Source organism: Microcebus murinus, chromosome 1 (assembly GCF_040939455.1).
Source record: "Microcebus murinus isolate Inina chromosome 1, M.murinus_Inina_mat1.0, whole genome shotgun sequence".
Classification (NCBI taxonomy): domain Eukaryota; kingdom Metazoa; phylum Chordata; class Mammalia; order Primates; family Cheirogaleidae; genus Microcebus; species Microcebus murinus.
Genome location: NC_134104.1, coordinates 125,476,609 through 125,496,777, shown reverse-complemented (window position 1 = coordinate 125,496,777; position 20,169 = coordinate 125,476,609). Strand labels below are relative to the sequence as shown.

At 37.5% G+C, this 20,169-nt stretch overlaps 2 protein-coding genes across 6 annotated transcripts in view; one reads left to right on the top strand and one right to left on the bottom strand.

Annotated features, from left to right (window-relative positions):
• The window catches only part of BTD (biotinidase), a 32,224-nt gene extending 24,666 nt beyond the window's left edge, over window positions 1–7,558 (bottom strand). The window contains exon 1 of one of the 2 annotated variants that reach the window (XM_012766946.2): window positions 7,425–7,558. In XM_012766946.2, the coding sequence (XP_012622400.1) occupies window positions 7,425–7,435 (11 nt within the window). In that variant the 5' untranslated portion in view covers window positions 7,436–7,558. The remainder of the gene's footprint in view (window positions 1–7,424) is intronic. The other variant, XM_012766945.3, reaches the window with a different exon arrangement.
• HACL1 (2-hydroxyacyl-CoA lyase 1) overlaps window positions 7,483–20,169 on the top strand; it is a 42,977-nt gene continuing 30,290 nt past the window's right edge. For 2 of the 4 annotated variants that reach the window (XM_076005474.1, XM_012766939.2), the window contains exons 1-6: window positions 7,483–7,800; window positions 8,006–8,110; window positions 12,911–12,951; window positions 15,082–15,162; window positions 16,649–16,721; window positions 19,319–19,396. In XM_076005474.1, coding sequence (XP_075861589.1) covers window positions 7,711–7,800; window positions 8,006–8,110; window positions 12,911–12,951; window positions 15,082–15,162; window positions 16,649–16,721; window positions 19,319–19,396 — 468 coding nt within the window. In that variant the 5' untranslated portion in view covers window positions 7,483–7,710. The remainder of the gene's footprint in view (window positions 7,801–8,005; window positions 8,111–12,910; window positions 12,952–15,081; window positions 15,163–16,648; window positions 16,722–19,318; window positions 19,397–20,169) is intronic. The other 2 variants (XM_012766938.3, XM_076005472.1) reach the window with 2 other exon arrangements.

Genomic DNA, 20,169 nt, shown 5'->3' with positions numbered 1-20,169 from the left:
ATGCCAACACCAGCAGATAGCCTAGTATCTGATCTTCAAATATAGAGTAAGGATCACTAGGGAAGCCAAATAAAAAGATCAAGGTGGCCAGACACGGTGGCTCACACCTGTAATCCCAGCACTTTGGGAAGCTGAGGGGAGAGGATCACTTAAGACTAGGAGTTGGAGACCAGCCTGGGCAACCTTATGAGACCCTGTCTCTAAAAGAAAAAAAAAAAAAAAGATCAAGGGCTTTTAAAAGTCAAAAAAAGCAGGCTGTCCTCGGACTTTACCACAATAATACCAATGCTAGTAAAAGCCTATAGAATCCTTTTGGAAAAGAAAACATAAACCAGAAATTTTATACCATGCCAAGCTATGGTTGAAGTATAAAAATAACAGATAATAGGTTTGAAAATGCAAGAACTCAGGGAATATTATTCTCATTGGCCTCATCAGCCTTTCTTAAAAAAATGCATACAGTATAAACTTCTGCCAACCAAAAAGGTGAATGGAAAAACTATGACAAGAGCTTTGAACATAAAGCAAATATGAGCATTACGTTTATAGAACACAGCGAAAATGTTATAAACTCTGGAAATGTAGAAATTATAAAACTAACAAAAGGTGGTGAGAGTGAGAGAAAGTGTAATGTCATGCTCAAGAAAACAGAAGGGGCCAGGTGCTGTGGCTTAAGCCTGTAATCCTAGCACCCTGACAGGCTGAGGCAGGAGTATTACTTGAGCTCAGGAGTTCGAGAACAGCCTGAGCAAGAGTGAGACCCTGTCTCTATTAAAAATAGAAAAATTAGCCAGGCATTATGGCTTGGGAGCTGAGGCAGGAGGATCGCTTGAGCCCAGGAGTTTGAGGATGCAGTAAGCTATGATGATGCCACTACACTCTACTCAGGGTGACTGAGTGAGACTCTGTCTCAAAAAAAAAAAAAAAAAAAAAACTAAAAAAACCTCAATATATATATATATCTACATATATATATATATACACACACATACATCTTTTTATAAGAAAAAATAAAACAGAAGGAAATGAAATAAAAGTGGAAATTAAATTAGAAAACAGAAAAACAATAGAATAAATAAGTCCAAGAGGTTGTTCTTTGGGGGAAAAAAAGATATAGATAAATCAGCAGCTAACCCAATTAAGAAAAAAAGAGAATATACAAAAAATAATAAATGTCAGCAGATGAAGAAATTTTTAAAAAATTAATAATCTCATTCAATTCTATATTGATAAAGTTGAAAATTTAGATAAAATGGATAATTTATTAGAAAAATATACCTTACCAAAATTTTGGATAAAAGAGAAAAGTGATCCAAGCCAATAATCAGAGAAGAAACAGTTATCAGGACTGGGTGCAGTGGCTCATACCTATAATCCCAGCACTCTGGGAGGCCAAGGTGGGAGGAGCACTTGAGGCCAGGAGTTTGAGACCAGCCTGGGCAACATAGTGAGACCCTGTCTCAACAAAAAAATTTAAAAATTAGTTTGACATGGTGACATTCATCTGTAGTCCCAGTTTGAGCCCAGAAATTCGAGGATGCATGAGCTATGATCATGCCACTGCACTAAAGCCTGGGAAACATGGCAAGACCTTGCCTCTAAAAAAAAAAGTTATCAAACAACCATTCCCACCCATCTTCTACCCTCAAAACAGGCCCAGATAGTTTCTAGAGGAACTCTTTCTAACTATAAGGGAGGAAATAATCCCAATGCTACCCAATGTGTCCCAGAATATTAGTAAAAGAAGACATTTTTTTTTCTTATGAAGTGAGAAAATTCTGATCACAAAACCTGACAAAGGTGGGAGCTCCATGATGTCATATAGGACTCAGGGTCCTTCTCTTTTTGTGCCTCACTCCTTAGCATGTAGCTTTCATCTTCAGAGTCACCTTGTGATTACAAAATGATTGCTACAACTTCAATCACCACACTGTACAGAAGAAGAGTTGGAGGGTACCTGCCAGCTTTGTCAGCCTGCCAAAAGCCCTGCCCAGTGACTTCCATTTAAGTTGATTTGGCCCACATGTGGACCATGACCACTCCTAGCTACAAGGAAGACTGGGCAATGTAAGCTACATTAGCATCTGGAATCAAGATTGTGCCAGATAAAAATACAGGAGGCCAAGTTAAATTTAACTTTCAGATAAATAAATATGTTGGAACATACTTATACTAAAAAAATGATTCATTATTCATCCTAAATTCAAATTTAACTAAGAGTCTTGGTGTCTTCCCCCCCTCCCTCCACCCCCAAATCTAACAACCCCTTTGTAATCAACCTGCTGCCATCATGTGAAGAAGCCCAGGTAGCCTGCTGAATGACCAGAGATACTTGGCTCAGTGGCAACATGCCTGCTGTACCAGTGGACAACCAGTCAACCTCCAGTGGCAGAGTGATCTAGTTGACTGGCACCTGGCTACAGACACATGGTGAGCCCAGCTGTGCATAGCCTCAGAAGAACATAAGTCAAATAAATGGTGGTTGTTTTAAGCCACTAAGTTTTGGGGTGGTTAATTATACCACAAATCCAATTGATACAGATATGTGGGGAAAAAACTGGATTCCTACCTCACATCACATATAAAAATCAATTCCAGGTAGACTTAAATATAAAATATAAATATAAAAATAAAACTTTAAACTTTTTGATATAGAAAAAAAATCTTCATAACCTCAGCTTAGAAAGTTTCCTTAAGCAAGATACAAAAAATATAACATGTATAGGAAAATAATTGTCAAATGTGACTATAGAATAACCCCTTTATACCTCAAAAATAACTAGGAACAATGTTAAAAGACAAAGAATTAGCATTCAGAACATACAAAGAACATTTACAAATCAAAAAGAAAGATAATCCAATAAAGAAATGGGCAACAGATGTAAACAGGTAATTCACAGAGAAAGAAACCCCCATATCCTATATATACATATACATATATATATACTCTGTATATACACACACACACACACACACACACACAAATATAACTTAACTTTATTAGTAATCAGGGAAATGGAAATGAGAAGCCATTTTACATCATCAAATTGGCAAAAATTTTTAAAGCTCCACAATTAAGGATATGGAGAAAAGAAAGTTCTCATATACAAATGTTGGGAATATAAACTGGTACAATGACTTTGGTGATCTGGCAATCTCTAGCAAACCTGGTGATGTCCTCCCCCACCGGTCAAACACATATGTGGAAACTCTCACACGTGTGCACAAGCAGCAGCCATGGAAGAGTGTTCACAGCACACTGTTTATACAATGAAAAGCTAAAAATGGCCAAAATGTCCATCACCTAAAGAATAAATAATGTGGGAATTATAAATACCAATTTGAAGATATTGATTACCTCTGTGGGATAGGGAAGGAGGTGTGAGGGGGAAGGGACACACAGGGGGCTTCACTGTATTTGTAATGTTGTATTTCTAAAGCTAGAGGCCAGGTGCATAGGTGTGTATCAATCTCGGATCCTATTCATGTGTCTGAAAGATGTCATAAATGTTAAATGTGTATTTTAAAAAGCGAAAACAATAAACTCCAGCTAAGCTCCAAAGAGGAACTCAAAAGTTATGACTCAAAAAGAAGTTTAAGGGCTTAGGTTCTTCATCACGAAGATGTCCTTCACCTGGGGTTACAATCCCAGTTTGACCCCATACCCGGAGATTCTGCCTCAGAGATGAGTCTTTGTTTTGCTGACATAGGGAACAGATTAAAATCAAAACAAAGCAATAACATATAATTTAAAAAGCTAAAAAGCAAAGGGCTGTAATGAATGCTAATGGAAAAACAGGAGAAATAAGTGAAAACAGGAAACAGTTCACTACTGGTACCATATTTCGTGGCTGTCCTCCTACCACGTGGGCCACCCAAGTATTGAGTTCCATCATATTGAAAAATAATATATTATGATTTCTAAGGCGTTTAAGTCCTCATAGCACAACATACAGTTGTCCTCATTTCCTGGTGCATTTCACATGAATAAACATCTTTGTCAACAACGTAACAACTGCTGATGTCAAACTATCCCAAATTTGCTTAAAAAAAACAAACTCATAATGGATGAACACAAAGCTAAGACAGGGAAACAATGTTCCTTCAGTTTTCTTCCCACAGCATTCCCTGTTCCAGTTCCAGGTCTCCCTTGGAAATATCCAGCAAGGGCAAAGGGCTTGCCAGCCCAAGCCAAAGGCAGGAATCCAGCATTCTCTAGGCCACAGGGTACCTGGGAAAAATCTGTCAACAGGCACCGGGAATTTTTATTATCAAGCTTTTTGTTATTGAGTTACTGTCAATACATTCCCTAGCTCGATAATAAAGCTGCTTTTCAATGGTCCTGCACTTTGAAGTCCACAAACTTAATGAAAGGAAACAAAATCAATTTAACCCATTTTATTCAAAGAACCATTTTATTACATTATTTTATTTCCTGCTCTATGTTGACATATTTTCTAAAGCGTGTTTCCTGCTGTGCAATTTTCAGTGTTGCTTTTAAAAATAGTGTTCTAGATGGATTTCCTATTTTTGCTATTGTTTCTGCCTTTTTCTTTGTTTTTAAGAGATTCAGTTCCAGTTTTCTCTTCTTTTATTGTAGCCAATTTCACTTTTAGCTATTCTATAACATATTCATTTCTTCACTTGATAACCAAACACTCCACATTCTGATGAGACATGTTTGTAATAATATTTATCACAAGTTCAGCTAGAGTTATGCTTTTAAATAATCACAAGGATTCTTAGTGTCCTTGTTAGCTGACTGAAATTAAAATGTACTATCCCAATTTGGGGGGGTTTAGGAGTTACTGCCTGTAAAAGCTTCAGCCTTTAGAGAGTATATTTTCTCCAGGCACTCTATTTGCAACTCTTACTAAATTATCTGGTTGCCTGGATATCCTCTTCACTTAGATGGAAGAAAGTTGACAAATTGCTCTTTCTCATAATCTCAAATCTAGCACTCACAAATAGAGTAATTGGTATACAGACTCTTTGATGACTGGCTCTGCTCTTTGGAAAGCACGTTATCAACACTTCAGCATTTTCTTTTTTAAAAAAGGTTAGATTTATTCCTCTTGTGACCCTGTCCCACTAATAAATAAATAAACAAAACAAATTGTAGAATATTCAACAAATAAAATTCTATGTCTATTAGTGCTTAAGAATTTTTTACAAAGGGCCTTGAATAAATTACAAAAGAATCCTGGGATCCCATAATTACAATCGGATTGAAAAGGAGTTGCTCTTTGGCCCTGCTAATCCAGGGCCAAGTCACTGCTGCCGAATCATCAAAGCCAAGTTAACAGTGGAATGCTGCATCCCTAACTGAAAGGTGTACAGGTGGAAGCAAGTTTAAACAATCTCAATTTTTCTCTTTGCTAAATGACAGAATCTAGCCAGTTGAGGATTTATCCTTTTGAAAAACCAGTTAATCTGCATTCTGGGAATTTGTTCCAATTCACAGTTCAGTTTTCACTGCACTTCATTCTGTCAGTGATTCTTTTGACACAGAAGTAGATGCAAGGCCTGGTGAGCTGACTAACTACAGGATGTCCCAAAAGTTGCCATAAATAGGGAAAATGGGAAATTGTACCTAACTGTACCTTTATTTACAAAATATCCATTACACAATTTTACAAAATGTTTCCTTTGTATGGAGACTACAAAGGTTATTATCAATGCAGCTTGTGCTGTTAATGTCAAACCAGCCTTGAACCTGTAAACCCAAATTAATCAACAGTATTATGCTGGTAACAGTTAGGCAATCATACATTTAATTATTAACTCATGCTTCCAGCTGCGGTTCTCACCTCAGGGCTGAAATCAAAAGCAGGTAGCAACTTTTAAAAAATACAGGTTCCTAACTTGCCTTAAGATGCTGATTCAGAAGACCTGGAGTAGGGCCCAAGCAGCTGTATTTTGAAAAAATTTTCACAGTGATTCTGATGCAATAGGGGTAGAGACTGTCACACAGATATTGATATAAACAGTAAGCTTATATGTTTCACAAACAGCGACAGGAGGTACTGTGCCAAGCATTATTCAAAACACACAAAGAACATTTTGCATCTTTCTGGAATGTCAATTTTCTTGACAAGTAAACAGTTTAAAATGTCATTTTTGTTTTGAGTGGTGGTTACATAGGTATACATAACTGTCAAAACTCATCTAACTGCCACTTAAGATCTGTACATTTAATTGTATGTTTATTATACCTCAATAAGTAAAATGCTATTTTTAAATTAAAATATGGGGCTATTTTTAAATTAAAATATTAAAATGTTTAAATTAAACATTCTGGTGTAGAATGCAAAACCTACATTTAAGATGAACTCTGAAACTTCAAAGAAATTTCCATCTTAGAGAGGCCCCTATATCCAGGGAAGCAACAGTTTTACTCTCTTTTTTGCTTGGGGTAGGATGAAGTGTTGAAATAGAGGGGAAGACCTTTTGGAAGGGCCCAGGACTATAGTGTGAAAATGTCTGGGTTTAGAAATCTTTTCACTTCCAATGCTTCTCATTCGTTTCACTACTCATGACTGCTCCCCTCTCTTCTTGTCCCTTTACCATCCACCTATCACTGGTCTTTTTGCTTAACACATGAAATTCTCAAAAATTAAAGCTCCGCTTTTTGTTATGATTGAAGATTTTATGTTTATTGTTACTGAGCAGATAGATCTATGAGCAGATAGGTCTAATGACTCTGAGTTGGTAATCTTAGAAATCCCACATTGCAAGCATGTTTGTCACTCAAAATGTTTTAAAATGCTGTGGGGTGCAGCGGATGGTTGTTTCTAGGCAGGGACTGAATCCAAGAATTATGAAAAGCCACACTTCCTGACTTTGGGAAGATAATAATGGAGAGTAACGTGGCTTAAGCAGCAAAGACTGGAGAACATAGCGCTCAAAACTAAGTAGGTTCCAAGGATTGTGACCCAAGGGCTCAACAGTGTGAATATGAAACAGGATTCGGAGTCTGAGGCACGGCCTGGATCGAAGGACTCTGGGTAAACTACTTTATCTCTAGCTGGGAAGCTCCGTGCCTTCAAATACAAAACGGAGGTAAAGAGCACACCTCCGCTTACGGGCTTAAGTAACATGCGCTACCATGATTACGGAGTGCAAAGCCACGAAGTCATGGACGTGTCAACCACAATGCGCGTAAGTGAAAGCCTAGAAAACAGGACGCGGCAACACAACATCCCCCCTGGGCGACTTGGCTCTACGCCGTGCGCGCTCCAGTCCCCGGGGAGGCGGGACGGGGCGGGGCCGGGATCGCACACCGCGCCACGCCCCCTCCCGCGCCGGCTCCTAGCTCGCCGCCCACCTTGACTGTGCGCATGCGCCACTCGCCCTGGCCGTCCCGAAAACTCCAGAGAGAGTCCGGGACAATGGCGAGAGGCCTCCGAGGTTCGGCTTCTTACCTGCTCGGCATAGGCCGGGGACTCCCGCTGGTCCCACCTCCTTCTGGCACTCTGACCCCGCGAGTGGAGGAGCCGGGCACAGGGCACGGTTCCGATTGGAGAACGGGCGTGCTTACATGCTCCCCTCTCCCCAGGCGCGCACGGAGTGAGCCCCGCCTCTTTGAAGCGGTTGGGGGCCCGCCTCCTGTCGGTCAGAGGCGGGCGGGCGTCTTCCCGTTGGTTTTGCCAGGTCTCAGTGTCAGCTCCGCTGTCAGCTGCGAAAGTGCCTTGGCCTTTTAGGTGGAAGATGCCGGAAAGCAACGTCGCAGAGCCCAGCGACAGAAATGAGGGAGAGGTGTCTGGTGCTAAAGTCATCGCCCAGGCCCTGAAAACGCAAGTACGGCCGACCTTCCTGAGGAGAAAGGCTCCTACGGAAGCCGGCGGGGACCGATGTGTTGTCTTGGAGACAAGACACTGTTCTAGGAGTAGAACCGGGGGATGGCGGGAAGGGGGAAGGAAGGTTTTGTGGGAGATTTTCTTTTAGCGCGCCGAAGGGAGGGAAGGATGTGGCGATGTTTCTTCCCCTGTTCTTTGTCCCCCAGGGTGTGGAGTACATGTTTGGCATTGTAGGCATCCCAGTAACCGAAATCGCCTTTGCTGCCCAGGAGCTGGGCATCAGGTACATCGGGATGAGGAATGAGCAAGCGGTGAGTGTGGATGCAGGTAGCCGAATGCATTACTGGGAATCATCAATGACAGTGGCAGATATTCATTGCAAACACTCGTGCTTACCACTATTCGAGTGCTTTACACATGTCAGTCACTGTTGATTATTGTTAACTGTTGTTGTTCCTGGTTGACACGTGAGAAAAGTGAGACACAAGTTAAGTAAAACTTGCCTGAGATGATGCAGCTAGCAGTGGCATAGCCAGGATTCGAACCCAGGTATTCTGGGTATGAGTTCATGCTCTTACTACTATACTATATTGTGCTGGTGATGGATATCACATATGATAAAGTTGTGATTGAAACTCAGATGTCCCAAATCCTAGTTTAGTGCTCTTTCCATCACATCATGCTGCCACCTTTCTTAGAGGCATATTTGGAGACAGGGAAAGGAAGGTATGACATTTTATCCCACTTTCAGTACATCCTCTGCCAACCCACTTCTCACTCTTGTCTCAGCAATGCTGGCTTAAAAGATCAAGAATCCACTTCTGTCAGTCTGTCTAAGGCTAATATTCCTGCTTTACACTCTCAACTATTGCCCTCTAATTTAGGCTCTTAACCCCTTTTGCCCAGGCAACTGCCTTGGCCCCCTTACATGGTACCCTTCCTCTGCTGTCAGATATGAACTCCTGGAGAGCAGAAATTATGGCTCATTTGTTATCATATCTCCACAGTGCCTGGCTTGGTTGGGACTTTTGCATGATGTAGATACTTAATACATTATTTATTAATTGAATGACATTCTTTATCTATAAGACCTGAGATTTGTAATTTTTTTTAATCTTAAAATGAACAGGTCTTGAGTTTGTGTTGCTTCTACCCTTTACTTAGTTGGAACAACATTGTTTTCTTTCATCTGTGTGAGAAGATGACACTACTGACCTATTATTGGGACCTATATTTTATTGTTTTCCAGAGGTCACATGTCTGCCACTGATTTCTTCTTCAAACAGCAAACATTTATGGAGTGTATGCTATACACTAAGCATTATGCTCCATAACCTGTGAGAGAAAGAGATATAAAGAAGGAATGAGGTTTAGTCTTGACTTTCAAGTCAATCACAGTCTAAGAAGGTTAGGGCAAAACATACAGAAAAAAACTTAGTATAACTCTCACAGTAGACGTACCTATAAGGAATAGTAGTAGCACAGAGGAAATGACTGGTTCTCTTTGAGTAGGACAGGGAAGATTGCTTGTAGAGGTAATGTTAGTTTATACTATTCTATCAAGATTTTTTTTGAGACAGAGTATCACTCTGTTGCCTGGGCTAGAGTGCCGTGGCATCAGCCTAGCTCACAGCAACCTCAAACTCCTGGGCTTAAGCAATCCTTCTGCCTCAGCCTCCCAAGAAGCTGGGACTACAGGTATGCACCACCATGTCCAGCTAATTTTTTCTATTTTTAGTTGTTTGGCTAATTTTCTTCCTATTTATAGTAGAGACGGGGTCTCGTTCTTGCTCAGGCTGGTCTTGAACTCCTGAGCTCAAGCAATCCTCCCACCTCGGCCTCCCAGAGTGCTAGGATTACAAGTGTGAGCCACCACACCCAGCCTCAAGATTATTAAAGGCATGGTGGGCTGTGAGCCTGGTAGGTAGGCTGAGGGGAGGTGGGGAGAATCCTTTCTAACTAGAAAAGGAATTTGTACTTTTTCCAATAGGCAATGAGGGAGACTGTAAAGGTTTTTCTAAATAGGTCGGAGGCATAAGTAGGTTTGTACTTCAGAAAGATGATGCCAGGTGCAGTGGCATGTGCCTTGTAGTCTCAGCTACATAGAATGCTGGGGTAGGAGGATTGCTGGAGCCCAGGACTTTGAGGCCAGCCTGGGCAATATAGCGAGACCCTGTCTCTTAAAAAAAAATAAAAAAAGAAAGGTGATATTTATTCATGAGTATGGAGCAGCAGGTAGGAGCCAGAAGACAGACTCTAGATTGAAATTTTATTTCAGTCCCTATAAACTTAGTTGAGGTTTCTTTAGGTCCCTTGTGGTGTGTGTTGGTTGCTGGATACAGAGATTGATGATAATCATTACCTAGCTTTGAGGGGCTTATAATCTAGCTATGGACAGAAACAGTCTTATTATAATGTGATAAGTGCTGTGAGAAAGATATATTCAGAGTGTTGTGAAAGCTTAAGACTTCATGGAAAGCTTCCCACAGGAGGTGATATCTGAGCTGTCTTGAAGGCTCACTAGGCATTAACCAGCTAGGAAGAAGACAGGCTCTTCCTAAGTTTGAGGCTTGCTTGACTGACTATGTTGATCATAGTCTCTCTGACCAAGATTGGGATTACAGAGAGAAGAGCCAATTTGGAGGGGAAAGGTGATGAGTTCAATTTTGGACATATGCATTTGAGGTGCCTCTGGGACATCTCAGTACATATTTCCCTCAGGCAGCCTGAATTTTTGTAGTAGTCAAAAGATGACTTAAATAGTGCCTGAACTAAGGGTAGTGACGGGATGATTCAGAGGGAATATGAGAACAAGCTAAGGCATTCTAAGGCATTTCTACGAAAGAGAAAGGTACAGTTAGGTGTGACTTGATTGTCTTTCATCAGATTCTTAGAGTAATTGAGACATATATTGACCAGCTTTCAATAACTGTTAACTTTCTGACAATCTGCCTACTTGCTGGCCAAGTACAGGTGCTATTCTGAGTGTTTCACATGTATGAACCAGTTTCACCCTCATAGTAATACTTTGAATTATGTTCATTTTATAGATCAAGAAGCCAAGGTACAGAGTGTGTTGCCAAAATTACACAATAGAAAGTAGGGGAGCTGGAATTGGAATCAAAACAGACTGGCTCCAGAGCCTGCTCTCTTAAGTTCTCTGTATACTGTTCTGCCTGTGAGTGTAGGTAATTTGGTAGAGAAACAGATTTTTTATGGTTATACAACCGGTTACCTCTCATCTTTTGATACCTACTATGCTTTTTGTTATATGTTGTTTTATGTTTTGCACTGCATAGTAACATTTCTTACCCAGCTCTCATAAGGGGGCAATGCTTCTCAATGTCTAAATAAGTATTCCTTTTATTTTTATTTTTTTGAGACAGGGTCTTGCTCTGTCACCCAGGCAGTGATGTCATCATAGCTCATTGCAACCTCAAACTCCTAGACTCAAGCAGTCCTCCTGTGTGAGCCTCCTGAGTGGCTGGGACTACAGGTGCATGCCACCATACCCAGCTAATTTTTTTTTTTTTTTTGACTTGAGCCAGTTTATAGAATACCCAGCTAATTTTACTATGTTTTGTAGAGATATGATCTCTCTCTTGCTCAGGCTGGTCTTGGAACTCCTGGCCTCAGATGATTCTCCTGTTTTAGTCTCCCAAAGTGCTAGGCTTATAGGCGTGAGCCACAGTGCCTGACCAAAATAGCATTCTTATTGCAGTAGGGACTTTGTTTTATGTACTCTCATTTCTTAAGAGTTGTCTTATTATTGTCCCACGTGAATTTGGCCTTATGTGGAAAACAGAAAAGAGACAGGGCCAGTAAAGAATAGCAAAACAGAAAAAGAGCAGAGCCTTTGTGTAGCTTCTTAGCAGGTATATGATAGTGGAGCCAGTTAAGATTATGATTCATAAATATTTATTTTTTGCATGTATGTCCTTACATCCTTAACAAAGATTTATTTTAGATCAGTATACTACTTCATTTAAAGCTGATTGAAGGCTAGAAAATACCCAATTGTTATTTCTAAAGAAATGAGAAGAAATAATGCTGAAAAAAATACTATCCCAGACTAAGAAGAATTTGAGAGAATACCCAGCATTTTCCAGGTTATCTTGTATGTATTTAGTTTAATTTAGCATTTCTTCTTTATTCCTGATTATGAGCTGAAGTGCCTTTAAAAAGTAAAACTAACCATAGTCAGGCCATAATGGAAATCTCAAAGAATCACTAAGGATTGAACATGTATACTATATGTAACCTGAGCATATGGAATGAACTAGAACCCAGTAACAGAAAGATCTCTAAAAAATCCCAAATATTTGAAAATTAAGCAACACAATTGTTGGTATTTTGTAAATATTTGAGAAGATTAATAAAATCAGTAACCTTCAAGCTAGACTGATCAAGAATAAATGAGAAAACACAGATTACCAATATCAGGAATAAGAAAGAAGATATTGATCACTACAGACTGTAGTTAATTGATGGGTTGAAGAAGAAATCACCATAGAATATAGAGAACATTTCGAGTTGAATGACAATGAAAAGATGAGATATCAAACTTGTAGCATATAACTAAAGCAGTTCTTAGAGGGAATAGCTTTAAATGAATCTATTAATGAAGATCAAAAACCAGTGCTCTAAGCTGGTACTTCAAGAAGCTAGAAAAAGAAAAATCAAACTCAGATGAAAGGAATGAAATAGTAAATATAAGAACAGAAATCAATGAAATAGAAACAATAGAGGAAAACAAACAAAGCCAAAAATTGGTTCTTTGAAAAGATTAATAAATTTGATAAACTCATGAAACTGAAGAATAAAAGAAAGAAGGCATAAATTACCAATATCAGTGTTAAAAAGGGGACATTTCTATTGATCCTGCAGACAATTGTAAGAGGATATTATGAATAACATGGATATGAAGAAATTTCTTTAAAAACTAAAAATTAGATACCTAAGCTATTATTTGAAATTTATGGGCAGAACATTTCTTGTTAAAATGGGAAATGTTCCAATTTCTTCTTTACCTTATCTTAATAGTAAATTATTCTCATACATGTACTATAAGGATCCCAATGTGCTTAAGTCCCAGTGTTCTTTCTTTGTAGGCTTGTTATGCTGCCTCCGCGATTGGATATCTGACAGGCAGGTAAATTACAGTCTGTTTTATTTCAATTACTTTGATATTTTTGGGTAGAATTATTATATATTTCAAATGAAGGATTAGTTGATTTGAAAAGAATATAGAAGATGGTATTAATAAAGAAAAATAAAGAAATTTATAAATTTCTACGGGTCAGATCAAAAGGATGGTAATACCAGAAAAGTGTTTTAGGGTGGAACACGTTGCCATTTTGCAGCGTGAATCACTGTTGATCAGATAGTGAGTTGACATCATATCATGTCTTGGATCTTGCAACTTTACCCAAGCACACTCAGTACAAAAATGCTTGATCCAAAAATGTGATTATTGGGGCTTGTTCCACTTGTTCAGATTTTTTATTGTATATCTGTGTTACCTAACTACTCACTCCTCTTTTAGTATTAGAAATTAATATATTTTTTTTAAATGCCCATTTTAGAAAACTTGGAAAATATAGACAAGTATAAAGAAGAAAACTAAAATTACCTATGATCCCACAACTATTGAGAATTTGTCATATTTTCTTCTGTTTTTTCCCTACATACACATGTATTTTTTAAGCAAAATTTGTACTCCCCTTGTACTTTATATCATACCCTTTCACTTATGTTAACTTTAGTACATTTTGTAACTTCTAAAACTGAAATTAGTAATTAAAGTGCTAAGAAGTATAAACTAATAAGGTCTTAAAGTCTAGACCTCACTGAAGTAGTCCTTCTTATCTAATAGGAACCTTCTGAATTTGAGCCTGAGGAAAATAGGCCATCCAAATTACACTATCGGCTGGGCATGGTGGCTCATGCCCGTAATCCTAGCACTCTGGGAGGCTGAGGCGGGCGGATCGCTCGAGGTCAGGAGTTCGAGACCAGCCTGAGCAAGAGCGAGACCCCCGTCTCTACTATAAATAGAAATAAATTAATTGGCCAACTAAAAATATATATAGAAAAATGAGCTGGGCATGGTGGCGCATGCCTATAGTCCCAGCTACTGGGGAGGCTGAGGCAGGAGGATTGCTTGAGCCCAGGAGTTTGAGGTTGCTGTGAGCTAGCCTGACGCCATGGCACTCACTGTAGCCTGGACAACAAAGTGAGACTCTGTCTCAATAAAACAGAAAACAAAAACAAATAACACTATCTTCACCATTTTCTGTCATTTTATTTACATATGCAAAATATTGTAATCTTTTTGTTTAGCCTGAAAAACATTTAAATTATAGTCATCGACACCTTAATTTTGAAAATGCTAGAATGATTAGAGAAAACACAAAAGTTCATACTTTTAAAACATGTTACTATTTGAATGAATTTGTGGAACTATACTGTCTAATATAGTAGCCACTAGCTGTATATGGCCATGTACATTTAGAATAATTAAGATTAAACTATATTTAACTAAACATTTAAACTATTGTTTTTCAGTTGGAGTAGACACATTTCAAGTGCTCAGTAACCACATGTGGGTAGTGGCTATAATATCAGACTATGCAGATATAAAACATTTGTATTATATAAACATTTGTATTATATGTATACAGAAAGTTCTGTGGGATAGTACTGCTAGAAGTTTAGTTTACTTGGTGATAATTAAGTTATTTTAAAGTCTGTCTTAAGCAGAGATTTTTGAGAAATTACTTTATAAATATAAAATGGCAAACTGAATTGTATGGAAGATACCTTTTCCATGAGTGCTTTAAGCTTAGAAAGTAAAGTCTAGGGTAAAGCATCCAAGTTCAATTTTAAAATATTTTGGGCAGAGCACTACATTCAGAATTCCTTTTCTGTCAAAAATTAATTGCCATAATATTTATTAAGAAATGAAAAAGACTTTTATATGAAAATGTACTCATTTTGCTTCTGTATGCAGTCACCTGATTTCACCCAAATATAGGAGCAAAAGAAGAGGTTAGTGGAATACAATGTGAAGATGATAGGTACCTTATTTCTTGCAAGAAGATTGATATAATCTTTCTCTTTTTTATATCAAAAATATTCTAATAATTATTTTTTTAATTATAGTAAAGAGTATATGTCCTTCCTTTGAAGTCCAAGAAGGTTGCCATGTTTCACCCTAAAGTAGTATGAATCAGTTGTTACATTTGACCTGTTTTTAATAAAATAAATTCCGTTTTACTTGTAGGCCAGGAGTATGCCTTGTTGTTTCTGGCCCAGGTCTTATCCATGCCTTAGGTGGTATGGCGAATGCAAACATGAACTGTTGGTAAGCAAATTATTATTTTCTCAAAAATATTTTCTTAAAAATGTCACTGCATGATTTTACTGAGCTGCGATGGAAAGACTTGGAAAAAAAAATTTGAATTCATAGTAAGTAAAAAGGTAGTTACTATGGGAGGGGAGCAGGGATAGAGAAGGGAAATAGGGAGTAGGAAGTCAAAGGGTACAGTTTTAGTTATGTGGGATAAATAGTCCTAGAGATCTAATGTATAGCATGAGGAATATTGTTATTAATGTTATATTGTATACTAGATTTGCTAAGAGAGTAGATTTCAGGTACTTTCACCACACAAAAAAAGTAACTGTGAGATGATATGTTAATTTGCTTGACTGTGCTAATCATTTTACTATGTATGTGTATATCAGAACGTCATGTTGTATACCTTAAATATATACAAGAAAAATAAAGTATTAGGAAGAAAATAAAAAACACCAATAATTCCTTTACTTAGAGATAAACACTGTTAACATTTTAGAGTTTCCTTATGTATAATACATATGTGTATATATGTGTATGTATATGTGTGTGTTTATGTGAATGTGTATATAGTTCTGTTTACTTAAGTGAAAGATTATTTTTTAAAAATCCCAGCTCAGTATGTAAAATATGCCTAATTTTTCACCTTGTTTTGTATGGTTGGCAAGACGATTGAGATTCTTATATTTATTGAGTTTACTTTATAAACTGCTTATTCTCTAACCCTGCCATTAACCTATCCCTGGTACTTTACTAGTAAGGTCAGGTTGAAGGAGGTTATGTTCTAATCAGTTTGTATTATAATCTTCCTAGTGTGAGGGACATTGTTTATATTCTTACCCTGTGTTCCTTTTTTTTTCTTATATGCTAATTGTTCCAATTTTAGTGTATGTGCTGTCGAAGTGAGCACTCACCCTGTGTTTCTAGTAGTTCCTTCTTTTCTTCCTTTCTTCCTAGTCTTTCTCTCCCTTATCTACATTATGGTCTGATACTTATTTTTAAACTAATCTCATGACAAATTATGGTCTGATATTTTTGAGTACCTTAAGTTTTGCTGTATCTTTTTTTTTTTTTTAGTTTGAAGGATAAGAATTTTATTGTTGAGAAATGTCACACATTCTGCGATTTTCAAATAGACTCACTTAGGAAAGTGTAAATTTTCTCTTTATCCCAAGAATAATAGGAAAGGTGTAAAAATTCATTTTATGTCACTACACCTAAAAGTTTAGCATCAACATTTAAAAGGGGCCGGGGGGGGGGGAACATATACAAATACAAATTTTGTATTTTTCTGAAATTGAGGAAGGGTTCTTTCACATCAGGTTGCTTCCTAAATATTTTTTAATCTGCAGTTTTAAAGGGAAAATATAATATTCTTTCTCCCTCCCTCTTTTTCTTTTTACCATTTATTGTTTGTTATGCATTGAACACTCTGCTGAGTGTTTCACATGATGATTTCATTTGTAATTATCTTTTTAAAAAATGGCTGTTTCAGGCCCTTGCTTGTGATTGGTGGTTCCTCTGAAAGAAATCAAGAAACGATGGGAGCTTTCCAGGAGTTTCCTCAGGTATCCAACTCCTAAGATTTTAGTAGCACAGTTACACACCATTAAGAATTCAGGAAAAGTTGGCGGGGTATGGTGGCTCATGCATGTAATCCTACCACTCTGGGAGGCCAAGGCAGGAGGATTGCTTGAGCTCAGGAGTTTGAGACCAGCCTGAGCAAGAACAAGACCCCATCTCTACTATAAATGGAAAGAAATTAGCCAAACAACTAAAAATAGAAAAAATTAGCTGGGCACAGCGGTACATGCCTATAGTCCCAGCTACCCAGGAGTCTGAGGCAGGAGGATCGCTTGCGCCCAGGAGTTTGAGGTTGCTGTGAGCTAGGCTGATGCCACGGCACTCTAGCCCAGGCAACAGAGTGAGACTCTGTCTCAAAAAAGAAAAAAGAGTTTAGGAAAAGAGAAGATATTAACAAAAACTTCTGTCTGCAAAATTAAAATAAATAAATTAGAGGTACTTGAGGTAACTTAAAGGTAATTTTCCTGAACTACTACAAGACAATATCAGGATAGATATATTAAGAAAGAACTTAGATGCCGAGTACAGTGGCTCATGGCTGTAATCCCAGCACTTTAGGAGGCCAAGGTGGAAGGATCACTTGAGACCAGAAGTTTGACACTACACTGAGCAATATAGCAAGACCCACACCTAAAATTTAAAATAATTAACCAGGTTTGGTGGGGCATGCCTGTCGTCCTACCTACTTGGGAAGCTGAGGTGGGAGGATTGCTTAAGTCCAAGAGTTCAAGATTGCAGTGAGCTATGATCACACTACTGTACTGTAGCCTGGGAGACAGAGTGAGACCGAAGCGTTTAAACAAAAAGAGTGAGTCTATGCTGTGCTTAGGAATAAACTTTGAAGAAATATACCTTTTTTGACAGGATTTTAAATCTGAAGATAAGTTATTCGAAGAGTCAAGAAGATGTAGGAATGAAAATGATCTTAGACTATGCCTCCCGGACTTTAAGGGAAATAAGAATGGAGAGGAAAAATCCTGCTCAAAGTGATTATCTGTAGACCCTGGACAAATTTATTTTTATTTTAGTAGGAGGATGGAAGTATTTCAAAATTAGAAGAAACTTGAAAGAATTTTTGAACAAAATACTATAGTTTAAAGGATAGTTGTAAGAAGTAAATAGGTGAGAGTGAATGATATGATGTAAATACATTTGAGCATTTACAGGACAAAGTTAAGAGCAAAGTTAAAATAGTTAGACAAAGTCTATTGGTAAATCAGGAATCATTGTTGAGAACTTCAAAATATAAACAGTTTTATATGTGATAAACTGATGTAAAATACTGGACTCTAGGTTAATGCCAAAGTTATATTTTTATACTCTTAGAAGCGAATTGAAATTTTACGTAGTTAACAGTAGAAAACAACAACAGTTATTAAATGGATGCTGATATATTTGAAAAATAAGTAGAGCAGATGAGTTAATTAAAAGGAAATTTAAAGTTCCTACAAAAACTATGTAGATGAAAAAAGAGAGTTTCAATGTCCATTATAAATTTTTTCTGAAGTAGAAAATAATAGTAGTTTATTAGATTAAATTTAAAAACTGAAGAGAAAGATCACTGATTTGATTTAAAATCCACATATCTGTTTCTTGTGGAAGTTCTTAAAAATAAAGGACATGAACATAAATGGACTGAAACTTGGGGAGTCATCTTCTGTCATGCCTGTGGGACTAAGACTACTAGTTGTTCCATGGATTTCATACCAAGAAGTATCAAGGGAAACAGTTTCTTTCTTTCTTTTTTTTTTTTTTTTTTTGAGATAGCGTCTCACTCTATTGCCCTGGCTAGAGTGCTGTGGTGTCAGCCTAGCTCACAGCAACCTTATCTCCTGGGCTCAAGTGATCTTTCTGCCTCAGTCTCCCAAGTGGCTGGGACTACAGGCATGCACCCCCATGCCTGGCTAATTTTTTCTATTTTTAGTAGAGACAGGGTCTTGCTCTTGTTCACGCTGGTCTCGAACTCCTGAGCTAAACGATCTGCCCGTCTTGGCCTCCCAGAGTGTTAGGATTATAGGCATGAGCCACTGCACCTGGCCCAAGAAATAGTTTCTATATAATGCTTCATGATTAAACAGTGAAAAATTATCACTACTGAATTTATTCACATGTTCCAAATAGCATAGCATCAAATTATATAAAAGGAAAACTGGCAGAAATGTAAAAATAAATTATTCTTGTAACAAGATATAACAGATGAAGTTATGTAATCTTAGCTGTAGAATTGCTGGGTCCAAGAGTATGCTCATTTAAATTTTTTGTAGACATTAACTTCCTGTGCCATTTATGGTCTCACCAGCAGTTTATTAAAGTGCCTGTTTTCCTGTGTTGTGGTAGTTTGTATTATCAAACTTTCTCATCTTTGCCAATCTGAGAATTGAAAAATATGTCTTGTTTTGATTTGCTTCCTGAATCATACTGAGGTAGAACATTGATTGTGCTTTGAATAGGCTTTTAAGAGACAGTCTAGGGAATGCATTTTCTCGAGTCTAAACAGAGAGTAATGACTTAACATTTTGTCTTTCTTCAGAAGAGTAATATGTATAAGCTGAATTTTAAGTGATTTTCACTTTCCGTGTAGGTTGAAGCTTGTAGATTATATAGCAAGTTCTCTGCCCGGCCAGCCAGCATAGAAGCTATTCCTTCTGTTATTGAAAAGGTACAGTATTAAATACCAAGCTTTCTAAGTCAAGTGGTATTTCTCAGTTGCTTATACTTACATTATTTTTATTCTCAATAGAATGAGTGACAATTAGGAATATATCTAAGCACTTAAAAATGACACTGTTTAAAAGCTATTTAAATTTTAATGTTCACTGTCATTACATTTAATTGTAGAAACAGAGGTAAAGTAAGTTATTTTTGGAAAAAGTTTCTCCTGTGCTTTAGTTTTTAAAATTATCTTTTTAATTATACAGAAGTAAAAAGAAAAGTATAATGAACCCCTAGGTACTCTTTCCTTTATGTTTTTACAAAAGATTATTTTTGAAAATGGGGCCTAAATCATATAAGACCATCTCTTAGTTAATTAAACAGCATACAGGTTGAGTATGCTTTATCTGAAATGATTGGGACCAGAAGTGTTTCAGATATCAGGGTTGTTTTTTTTTTATTTTGGAATATTTACGTATAATATAATGAGATATCTTGGGAATGTGACCCAGGTCTAAATGAGAAATTCATTTATGTTTCATATATACTTATATACATAGCCTGAATATAATTTTATTTTTCCTTTGGGAACACTGAATAAACTGTTGTGGACATGGATTTTGACTGTGAATAGTCGCATGAGGTCAGGTGTGGTACTGGTGACACCATGTCGGCACTCAGAAAGTTTTGTATTTTGGAGCATTTTGGATTTTGCATTTTCAAATTAGGGATGCTCAGCCTATATTATAAATTAATTAGTTACCTAGCATTTATATGTGA